At 44.5% G+C, this 12,364-nt stretch overlaps 1 protein-coding gene across 1 annotated transcript in view; it reads left to right on the forward strand.

The window, feature by feature from the left end:
• Positions 1–3,211: 3,211 nt before the first annotated feature.
• ASRGL1 (asparaginase like 1) overlaps positions 3,212–12,364 on the forward strand; it is a 25,550-nt gene continuing 16,397 nt past the window's right edge. Inside the window, exon 1 of the mRNA XM_006875006.1 lies at positions 3,212–3,401. Coding sequence (XP_006875068.1) covers positions 3,212–3,401 — 190 coding nt within the window. The remainder of the gene's footprint in view (positions 3,402–12,364) is intronic.

Here is a 12,364-nt window from a genome sequence, read left to right on the forward strand (position 1 = left end):
TGAGGATTTTTGTTTTCTTTACATTGTCTACTCACTTCCAATTCATAGAGATCTTTAGGACAGAGAACTGCCCACAGTGTTTCCTAGGCTGTCATACTTCCTGGAGCCGATCACCAGCTCTTTTCTCCAGTGAAGCCCCTTTGCATCTGCGCTCCACCCACTGCACCATAAGGAGCCCTTTGTGCTTGCCTGTGGACTTCTGCTGTGGCACTGTAGGATCAGCACTGGACTGATAACCACAAGGTTTGTGGTTTAAACCTACCAGTCATTCTTCAGAACCCCTATACAGGGTGGCTATGAGTCAGGAACAGACTCGACAGCACTTAACAACAATGACAACAACAACAGTAGCCTATAAAGGAGCCCTGAGAGTGGTCTCACAGTTATTAGCTTGACTGCTAACCGAAAGCTTGGAAGTTTGAACCCACCCAGAGGCTCCACAGTAAAAGGACCAGTGACTTAACTTCTTTAAAGATTTCAGTCAAAAAATTAAAAAAAAAAAAAATCCTATGGGGAAGTTCTGCCCTGTCACATGGGTCACTGTGAGCCAAAAATTTATTGACTAAAGGCTAATAGTTTGAGCTCAGCCAGCCCACCCTCATAGGGGCTCTGCACAGGGTTTCTGGGACAGTGAGTCACTATTGCTTTCTCCCTCAGAGCAGCTGGTGGATTCAAACTGCTCACCTTATGGCTAGTAGCCCCCAGCATAACCCACTACTCTACCAAGGCCCAAGTAGTACCAGGGCCCCTAAAAAAAACACCTAGCTTATAGTCAAGAAAATCCTAAAACATGTGATGGAAGTCAGTGTTTTTCTCAAGGACTTGGGCACCATCTTTTTGAAATGTAATCACCAAGTAACAGAACACTACATCCTAATCTCTATGAGAAAGTAGAAACATAATTTCCAGAGCACCTGTTTCCAAGTTAATATATGCGAAACTTACTTTTCCTTTGGGTAAAGGCAATCCCGAAACACAATCCCCACGATTATGAAAATGGAATGTTGTTGTTACGTGCCGTTGAGTCGATTCCGAACCATAGCGACCCTGTATAGGGTTTCCAAGGAGCAGCTGGTGAGCTTGAACAGCCGATTTTGCAGTTCAAATGGCTTTGCAATCTGGTGCGTTAACCCACAGCGTCACACTCTGTGAATGGAATAGGACCTGACATTTATAAGGTTGCTGAATCTGAGCTCACTCAAAGGCAACCAACCATGTGCCACTAACAGTGCTGTCAAGTCCTCTGGAGGACTAGTCACCATTGATCTTGAGAACATCTGTGAAATGGGGTGTCTCCGCTTAATTTTTTTCAATGTTTTATTGTGAATTATGTGATAGTTTACATGGAAGAACATTAGCTTTACATTCATTGCCATGGTTACAATCCCTTCCATGCATCATCAACCAAGCAAAAGGTATACCCTGCAAGCCTGCCCCCCCCCCGCCCCCCGCCCTCCCAACCCGGTCATCAGCACACAGTCTGTCTCCCTCTTCTCTGGGTCTAGAGTCCCCAGCTGCTCCATCTCTCCACGTTGTCTCTCTGCCTCCATCTCTGGCATCACTGCTTCTCTGGGTAGGGTCTTGCACTCTGCTCTTCTCCCTTGATGGTTCCAGGAACCTCCGCTCCTAGACTGAAAAGTTAATCACTCCCCTCCTGAGCAAGCAATTTGCTTGTTCTTGTAGTAGTAATCAGTCGGACTGCCTATATTGTTTTGTATTCTTCCTGTAGGTCTTTGTTTCAAGGTGTATCTTCTTTGTTTTAGCGGCTTAAGGCTGGTCTGCTTGTCCTTTCAAGTGGAAATTTCCCACCTCTGAAGATTCTGGATAGGGTTCAGAATTCCACCTATGGTCTTATGTAACAGCAGAGGATCCTCAGGAAGCATTCTTCACTGGGCACTTTATAGTCCCATTTTAGGTATTCCAATCAGCTCTGGTAGCGTAGTGATTACAAATGGGGCTGTGTACCTCAGGGTCAGCAGTTTGAAACTACCAGCTGTTCCGCGGGAGAAATTTGAGGCTTTCTGCTCCCATAAAGATTTACAGCCTTGGAAACCTTGTTCAGGGTCGCTATGGGTCAGAACCGACTCGATGGCACTTAACAATAACAACAATCAGTTATAGGCAGCAGACGGACTTGCACCTCTGCTTAACTTTTAAAAGAGATTTGTTTCTCTTCTTGCCATCTCTTTAGATATCTTGTGAAATATCGACGTTCATAACATTCTTGCTTAACGCTTATTCAACCACAGACCTGGTTCATTCCTCTACTGTTGTGGAGAAGTGTCCTGGGTTTGGCAAGAGATGTTTGTTTTTAATTACATTTTCTGCCAAATCTCTCCCGCAGAGAAAGTATGGCAGAGAAAGCTTGCAGTGCATACTTTTCAGTTTGCAATTACAAAGCCCTGGCACACCGTTTCCCCCATCCCAACCCCAGTCTCTGAGGGAAAAGGGAGATTTCCCTGCATACAGCTAGGAAGCTTGCGTGGGAGGACCGGCCGCCAGGGATGAGAAGACAAAGGTCAGTGACACGTGCTCCGCCCCGCGCTTCTGAACTTTACGGTAATTCGCCATGGTCGGCGAAGCGCCAGCCCCGCCCTCGTGCGCAGGCGCGCGAACCGTTGCGGCTCAGCGGTTGCAAGTTGAGCGGTTTGCACAGCTGTGCTTGCAGAGGAAGCTTAGAGGTTCTGTACGCCTGTGCCCGAGCAGCTGCCCTTTGCCTCAGGCAGGACTCATCCTCCCTTAGTGCAGGTTCAAGGCAGGAGGATGCTGCGGAGATCCAGCCCGGGAGTGGGGGGTGGGCCATGGCAGGTTCGCGTGTATAGGGAAACTGAGGTCCGAACAGGAGCAGGAGGGGACGGGCTGGAGCTCTGTCCACCGGGGCCACCCAGTTCCCCCTGGCTGGTGGCCCAGCCTGGGTCATGGGGCGAGGTCCTGTGGGGTAACAGGGAGCACCCGAGGCCCAGGCTGAGCCATGAGTAGGAGGGAAGCTGGACGTGAGACCCCCGTGTGGGGCGCCCTGGGCTGTTTGTGCAGAGTTCAGACCGAGGCTCGCCTCCCCCATCCTGGGTTTCGGCTGCAGCCGCTGGCTCAGACACGCCCAGAATAGAAATGAACCTTGTCCCCAGCGAGCTCTCCTAAGATTAGGCCCTGGAAGGCTTTCTTTGAGTCTTTCGAAACCCTTTGGTTTTCGTGTTCTCTAGGATCTGGCGACATGAATCCCGTGGTCGTGGTCCATGGAGGTGGCGCCAGCAATATCTCCAAGGACCGGAAAGAGTGTGTGCGCCAGGGGATCATGAGAGCCGCCACAGTGGGTTACAACATCCTCAAGGAGGGAGGGAGCGCGGTGGATGCTGTCGAAGGAGCGGTGACGGTGCTGGAAAACGATCCCGAGTTCAACGCAGGTAGATGGGCCTGCGGCTGAAAATGCAGGCAGACCTCGGTCTTCCTCTCTCCGCTGTGTTGGGCTGTTGGTTGGTTGGTGACAGTCTGGCAGGGAACAAGTATGTGAGGGTCATGTCTCCAAGAGCATGTGCAAACTTCGTATCTCACATTTTGGTAGTTCTCATACTATTTCAAACTTTCTCATATTGCTTTTTCTTGATTATTGTTTTTTTTAAGTGTCGCCAAATTGGTTCCAACTCATGGTAACTCTGTATAGGGTTTCCAAGGAGCAGCTGATGATTTGAACCACCGACTTTCTGGTCCAGCGCTTTATCCCACAGCGCTATGCCAGCACTCCTTTTCGCACTTAGTGGACTACATTATATACATTATACATTATATAAGGAGCTCTGGTAGCGTAGTGGTTACGAATCAGGCTGCAAACCTCAAGGTCAGCAGTTCAAAACTACCAGCTGCTCTGCAAGAGAAACATGAGGCTTTCTGCTCCCGTAAAGATTTACAGCCTTGGAAACCCTGTACAGGGTCACTATGGGTCAGAACCGACTCCATGGCACACAGCACATAACAACAGCAACAGACTACATTATGGTGTAAACAGAACTTTTATATGTGCATTTGCTACTGTTGTTAGTGCGGAAGAGTTGATTCCGACACATAATGACCCTGTATAGGATTTCCAAGGTGCTGCTGGTGGGTTTGAACTACTGACCGTGCAGTTCAAACTGACCTTGCAGTCCAGCGCATTATCCTGCAACGTCACACCAGGAGTCTTTATATGCACTGGGAAACCAAAAGAAAAAAAAAAAGTGTGTGTATGACTTTATTGTGAGAATCACTTTATTGCAGTGGTCTGGAACTTAACACAAAGTATCTACCCAAGATAAATAGAACCTTTCTAAAATATCACTAAATCTAATCAACCCTGTGATAAAACAGAATATGCTATACAAACCAAACCCACAACCATCAAGGTGATTCTGACGCATAGCAAACCTGTGTAGGGTGTCTAAGACTATAAATCTTTACCAGACCAAATAGCCTTATCTCCCCACACCCTGCAGACCAGCTGGTGGTTTTGAACCACTGACTTTTCAGTTAGCAACCCAACACCTAACCCGTAGAGATTCCAGATTTCCTTAAATATGCTATCCACTGTCTCTGAGTTGGTTCCAACTCACAGCGACTCCATATAGGGCATATAGGGTTTCCGAAACTGTAAATCTTTAAGGGTGCAGACAGCCTCATCTTTCTCACGCAGAGCAACTTTGGGGTTGGAACCTTGTGGTCAGCATCACCAGAGCCACTTTAAATATGCTGTAGAGGAGCAATGTTTAATTTTTATGTATGTACCTGTTGACCATGTTGCTTCATGAAATTTTAAGCCTATAAATTCACCCTGTTTTCTTTAACCTGCATCATAGAGTCATAGAATTCACATCCCCAAAGACTTTAATTGCATGGAGGTGGGGGTGGGGGGAGTGAGATGAGAGAAAAGCGCTTTTACACACCATGGATCGGACCCATTGTAAATTGTGAAAATTGTATGCACATGTGTATAAGTTCCAACACCACAATCAAGATTGAAAACATGGCACAGTGGTTACGAGTCGGGCTGCTAACCTCAAGGTCAGCAGTTCGAAACTGCCAGCTGTTCTGTGGGGGAAAAAGAGGAGGCTTTCTGCTCCTGTAAAGGTTTATAGCCTTGGAAACCCTGGTTGCTATGAGTCAGAACTGACTCCGCAGCACATCACCACCACCACCACCCTCCCCCAGAGCTTCCTTTTGTCCCTGTAGATTAATTTACACTTTCTAGAAGTTCATAGAAACAGAATCATATAAAATATATTTTGTGTGTGTTTGGTTTCATCCACTAATCCACCCTTAATGTTCCTAGCTAATATGAGTATCTATTGTGTAACAGGCCATAACTCTTGCTCATGTACTTTGCACTATAGTCCCGGACTTCTAACTGCCAGCTCAGCAGTTCAAACTCCTCAGCTGCTCCGAGGTTTCTGTAGAGTTCCTGAGGCTGTAAGTCTTTATGGGAGAATTTCTTCTCCCATAAAGACTTACAGCCTCAGGAACTCTTATCTACTACATTGGGTTGCTATGAGTCATCATTAGATTCAGTGGCATTGTGGTTTTTGTCCTGGTGTGGCGTTATAAGCACTGGATTGCTCACTATAAGGTTAGGGTTTCAAATCCACTAGCCACTCCTTGAAAACCCTACAGCGGATTGCTATGTGTCAGATCCGACTCGTTGGCACTTGACAACAGTCCTGATGAAGCCTTGCTTGTGCCGCGGGTTAAGGGCCGTGCTGCTGACCAAAGCGTCGGTGGTTTGAATCTACCAGCTACTCTGAGGAAGAAAGATATGGCTGCCTGCTTCAGGAAAGAGTCACAGCCTTGGAAATCCTGAAGGGTCCTATGAGTCAGAACCAATGAATGGCAGTGGATGGATTGGTTTTTTGTGTTAGAGTCCTATGCATCAGGTACAATTGCTAGGCTCATTGCTCAGAGAAGAAAACTAAGGCACATACGCAAAAAAAAAAAAAATTAAAAAAAAAAAAAAATATATATATATATATATGTGTGTGTGTGTGGTGTGTGTGTGTGTGTGTGTATAACTTTCTATAAGACATTTATTTCCTCACTATTTTAAAATAGAAAATAAGATGTAGGAGCCAAAATACTTCTTGGAGTCACAACATCCAGCCTACCCTTAACATCTGTCAGAGAAATAAACTTCAGGCCATCTTAATCACTTGTCATTAAGTGACATCGAATCGGTTCTGACTCACACTGACCCTGTATAGTGTGTCCAAGACTTTTCAATCTTTTGGGAGGAGCAGAAAGCCTCACTCATCTTTCTCCCATGGAGGGCGGGTGATATAACACCGCTGACCTTGTGGTTTACAGTCCAGTGCTTATCCTGTGGAGCCACCGTGCTCCCTTTTCATTGTCATTTAGTGCCATAAAGTCGGTTTCAACTCATTGTGACCCTGCATAGAGTTTCCACAGGTGGCTGGTGGGTTTGAACCATCAACCTTGCAGTTAGCAGTCCAGTGTTGATCTAATAGAGCCACACCAACACTCTTTATCAAGTGTTGTTGTTGTTAAGTGCCGTGATGTCAGTGCCAACTCATAGCAACCCTGTGTAGAGTTTCCGAGGAGCGGCTGATGGGCTTGAACTGCTGATCTTGAGGTTAACAGTCCACTGTTTATCCACAGGCAGGATGTTCCCCAGCCCTGATCTAAAGGAACTGGAAGAATCCCTGTTTGTAGAATGAGTTAAGGGTTGGGGTGCTAATGGTAAGGTTGGAGGTTCAAACTCACCATCCACTCCCCTGGAGAGAGATGAGGCTGCCTACTAGGTCTACTCTGCCCTCTAGGTTGCTGTGAGTCAGAATCGACTCTGGCAGTGGCCTTGTTTTGGTTGAAAGGACCAGGATCAGTGATTTGCGTGGATTCAGAAACTCGGGACAGACTGAGGTACTGGAGCAGCTAAATTCTCATTTCTTTGCTCTGTGCTCACAGACTTCCTTCTGGGCATCTCCCCTCCAATTCCTCAGGTATTGACCATTCAGCATTTGGAGGGAGAAAGAAAATCAGATTTGGGAAGAGGCAGGGAGGGGGTACTTTTAACCTCTTCCTGTCTCCTTGAATTCTTTTTTTGTTAGCATAGTGGTTACGAATCGGGCTGCTAATCTCAAGGTCAGCAGTGCAAAGCTACCAGCTGTTCTGCGGGAGAAAGATGAGGCTTTCTGCTCCTGTAAAGATTTACAACCTCGGAAACCCTATACAGGGTCACTATGAGTCAGAACCGACTCCATGGCACATAACCACTACCACCATCAGCTAAGGTTAGTACAAGCTAGCGGCACTCCCAGCAAGCTCTGCTTTAATTTTATAGTTTAACTAGGGATCGCATACAAGAAGCTGACTCCCAGGAGTCGACTTTGTTAAGTAGTTAATCAGTTACCACTTCTCTTAAGTGTTCTAAAAACACCGTCTACATTTACGTTCTACTCATATTTCAATATGGATTCTACTTCACATATAAAGATTGATCCCTGTTAATTTAGGTTATTAAAATTTAGTTTACTTATTAGACATTCGCTGCTGTTGTAAGTCCATCAAGTCTAACTCATAGCACGTCTGTAAAGGTTTCTGAGGCTTTAAATCTTTGTGGAGCTGAAAGCCTCATCTTTCGCCTGCAGAGCAGCTGCTAGACTCGAACTGTGAACCTTGTGATTTACATTCCCGTTCTTATCCTACAGAGTCACCGCACTTTCCTATTAAGCACTGTTGTTGTTGTCAGGTGCCATCGAATCAGCACTGACTCAGAGACCCTGGATAAGGCTTCTGAGGAGCAGCTGGTAAGTTTGAACCGCTGACCTTGCAGTCCAGTGCTGATCCTACAGCGCCGCACCAGGACTCCTCAGAGTAAACGATTATGGGATTTATTAGGGAAATTCACAGATTACAGTTCAGACTCAGAAACATTTAAGATACAGTGCTCAGATGCAGACAACCTCTTCCCAGCCTCACCTGTAGGGACACTTCTCCCTGACCTTCAGCCACAGGGTCTCTTGACTTCTGCCCTGCTCAGGGCACACATTGAAAAGCTCTTTCAGCTCTGGTCACTGAGTCAGAACCGAGTCAATGGCAGTTAGCAACAATGACATCAGCTAAGGGCCCAGAGACACACCACTTAACCAACATGTCCCCTGCCCAAAGGCATTCCGCTTGCTTGCTTGTGGGCCAAGAAGCCCACCACTCTGCCTCATGCCTGCCTCTGCTACTTTACTTCTCTGCCACTGTCTCTCTACCACGAATGTCACAGCGCTCTGTCTTCTGGGCCATTTCTTTGTTAAACTTATTTTGTCTTTTTGAGCTACTCTTTGAAAAGTTCTGTTCAGTTCTCTTATATGTTATCATTCCTTCCGCTCACTTTAGCTTCTCGACTTTCAAGAGAAAGTTTCAAAATCTCTTCTGACCTCCATTGCCATCTTTTCCTTATCTTTTTAGTGACCTTTTGCTTTCTTCACATATGATGTTCTTGATGTTCTCCCAAAAGGTCTGTGGTCTTCGGTCACTGGTTTTCAATGCATCAAGTCTATTCTTGAGATGGTCTCTAAATTCAGGTGGGATAGATTCAAGGGCATATTTTGGCTCTTGTGGGTTTGTTTCCATTTTCTACAGCTTTAACAATCTCCTATGTCAGTTTCGCATATGCAGTGGCTTGTGTGTTGCTGTGATATGGAAGCTATACCACCGCTATTTCAAATACCAGCAGGTTCCAACAGAGCTTATAGGCTAAGGAGGAATGGGCAGACCACTTCTGAAAAGTTAGCCAGTGAAAACCTTACGGATAGCAGCAGAATGTTGTCTGATACAGTGCCGAAGATACGCCCATCAGGGTGACACACACTCAAAATATGGCTGGGAAGAACTACCTCCTCAAAGTAGGGCCAACCTTAATGGCCTGGATGGAGCAAAGCCTTCAGGGCCTTAATTTCCTGATGTGTTATGACTCAAAATGAGAAGAAACAGGTGCAAACCTCCATTAATAATTAGAATGTTGGGTGTAAGAAGAAGGAATCTAGGAAAATAGGAAGTCAACAAAAATTAAAAATACATATGGTATTAGCCATTTTGAACCGGATCAGACAGTCATATGGTTTTCTACGCTAGGAATGACAAATTTTAAAAGGACAATTCATTGTCAAAAAGAACATTTCAAGATCTGTCTTGAAGTACATCGCTATCTGTGCTAGGATAATATCTGTGTGTCTACAAGGAAGACCAGTGAATACTATTACTTAAATTTACATAGCAACCACTAAAGCTAGTGATGAAGAAATTGAATAATTCTAACAACTTCTACAAGGAGCTCTGGTAGCATAGTGGTTACGAATCGGGCTGTGAACTGCAAGGTCAGCAGTTTGAAACTATCAGCTGTTCCGTGGGAGAAAGATGAGGCTTTCTGCTCCCGTAGAGATTTACAGCCTCGGAAACCCTGTACAGGGTCGCTATGAGTCAGAACCGACTCCACAGCACTTAACAACAACAACAACAACTTCTACAGTCTGAAATTGATCAAACATGCAATCAAGATACATTGATAATTACTGATGATTGTTTCCAAAGAGGAAGAATTGGTAGTTGGAAAATATGGCCTTAGTGATAGAAATGAATCTGGAAATCATATGATAGAATTTTGCAAGATCAACAACTTCTACATTATAAATTTTTCAGCAACATAAACAGTGACTAGCATAGTGGTTACACACCAGGCTGCAAACCTTAAGGTCTGTAAATCTTTACGGGAGGCTTTCTGCTCCCATAAAGATTTACAGCCTCGGAAACCCTGTGCAGGGTCATTGTGAGTCAGAACTGACTCCATGGCACATAACAACAACAACATACACATGGACCTCACTGGATGGCATACACAGGAATCAAATCAACTACATCTGTGGAAACACAATGAAGAAGCTCAGCATCATTAACCAAAACACGACCAGGGGCTGACTCATGCAAGTTCAAGTTGAAGCTGAAGAAAATGGAAACAAACCCACAAGAGCCAAAATATGACCTTGAGTCTATCCTACCTGAATTTAGAGACCATCTCAAGAATAGACTTGATGCATTGAAAACCAGTGACCGAAGACCACAGACCTTTTGGGAGAACATCAAGAACATCATACGTGAAGAAAGCAAAAGGTCACTAAAAAGATAAGGAAAAGATGGCAATGGAGGTCAGAAGAGATTTTGAAACTTTTTCTTGAAAGTCGAGAAGCTAAAGTGAATGGAAAGTTGATAACATATAAGAGAACTGAACAGAACTTTTCAAAGAGTAGCTCAAAAAGGCAAAATAATTATAACAATGAAATGCACAAAGACATGAAATTAGAAAACCAAAAGGGTGGAACACAGTCCACATTCCTCAAGCTGAAAGAACTCAAGGAAAAAGTCCAAGCCTCTACTTGCCATATTGAAGGATTCTATAGGCATAGGTCATTGTGAGTCAGAATGACTAGACATCACCTAACAACTATAACAACGAGCAAAATACTGAACAGTAAAGAGAACATCAGAAGGCGATGGAAGGAATACACAGAGGCACTGGACCAAACAGAACTAGTTGAAGTTCAACCATTTCAATAGATAGCATATGATCAAGAAGGAATGGTACTGAAGGATGAAGTCTACTCTTCACTGAAGTCATTGGCTAAAAACAAGGCTCCAGGAATTAATGGAATGCAAATTGGAATGTTTCAACAAACTGGAAGAGTGCTGGAGCTCACTCATCCATGCCAAGAAAGCTACCTAGCCAACCAACTGGAAGAGATCCATATTTGTGCTCATTCCAAAGAAAGGCCCCAACCGAATGCAGACACTATCAAAGAATGTCATTAATATCGCATGCAAGTAAAACTCTACTGGAGAGAGTTTCAAAATGGTTGCAGCAGCTTAAGGCGTTGCTGCCAGAAATTCAGACTGGATGCAGAAGAGTACATGGACCAAAGGGTTTCACTGCTAATGTCGCTGCATGTTCTTGGCTGAAACCAGAGAATACCAGAAAAAGGTTTTCTTTTGTTTTATTGACTATGCAAAGGCATTATAGACTGTGTGGATCAGAACAAACTGTGAGTAACATTGTGAAGAATGAGAATTCAAGGACATTTAATTGTGCTTATGCAGAACCTGTCCATATACGAAGAGGCAGTTGTTTGAGCAGAACAAGGGGATATTGAACGGCTTAAAATAAGGAAAGGGGTGTGTGTGTGAGATAGAGAGAGAGCTCTTTCCTTTCACTATGCTTATTCAATCTGTATCCTGAGCAAATAATTCAAGAAGCCGGATTATATGAAGACGAGTGTGGCATCAGGAGTGGAGGAAGACTCATGAACAACCTGTGATATACAGATGACACAGCCTTGCTTTCTGAAAGTGAAGAGGACTTAAATTCTCATTAATGAAGATCAAAGACCACAGCCTTCAATATGGGTTGCACCTCAATGTCAAAAAACAAAAACCCTCATCACTGGACTAATAAATAACATCCATATAAACGGAGAAAAGATGGAAGTTGTCAAAAACTTCATTTTGATCAGATCAACCATTAGCACTCATGGAAGCAGCAGTCAAAAAATCAAATGGTATGTTTCTTTGGACAAATCTGTTGTAAAAGGCATTTTTAATGTAATGAAGTGCAAAGAAGTCACTTTGAGGACTAAGGTGTACCTGACCAAGTCTCGTCTTTATGAGAAAGGTGGACGGTGAAGAGGCAAAGACTGGAGTAGAAGTGATGAGTTTGAATGATGATATTGGCGAAGAATATTGACAATACCACGGACGGCCAGAAGAACAAACCAATCTGTGTTGGAAGAAGTCCAGTCAGAACGCTCCTCACAAGCAAAGATGGTGAGACTTTGTCTCAGGTATCAGCAGGGACATGTCATCAGGAGAGACCAGTCTCTCTCTGGAGATGGACATCATGCTTGGAAAGATTGTTGTTGTTGTTATTGTTAAGTGCTGTCGACTTGGTTCTGGCCTATAGCAACCTTGTATAGGGTTTCCAAGGAGTAACTGATGAGTTTGAACTGCCAACCTTGTAGTTCAAACCAACCTTGCGGTGGAGTGCCGATCTACACACCACACCAGGACTCTGTCTGAAACCGGGGAAGATTCAATGAAGATTTTGACACAGTGGCTCAAGCATAACAACTGTGAGGCTAGTCAAGACCAGGCACTGTTTCATTCTGTTGTCCTCAGAGTGAGTATGAGTCGGAACCGACTTGACAGCACCTAACAACAACACAATGTTTTGAGCATATCACTGTGTATACTTTCTAGTGTTACATTATATATACATAACCTATCACAGTCTATTGGTGTTGACATTTTAGTATAGAAACCTTACCTCCCTTTCAAGTCCCTTTATTCCACCCCT

The sequence above is a fragment of the Chrysochloris asiatica genome, unplaced genomic scaffold (assembly GCF_000296735.1).
Source record: "Chrysochloris asiatica unplaced genomic scaffold, ChrAsi1.0 scaffold00310, whole genome shotgun sequence".
Taxonomy (NCBI): domain Eukaryota; kingdom Metazoa; phylum Chordata; class Mammalia; order Afrosoricida; family Chrysochloridae; genus Chrysochloris; species Chrysochloris asiatica.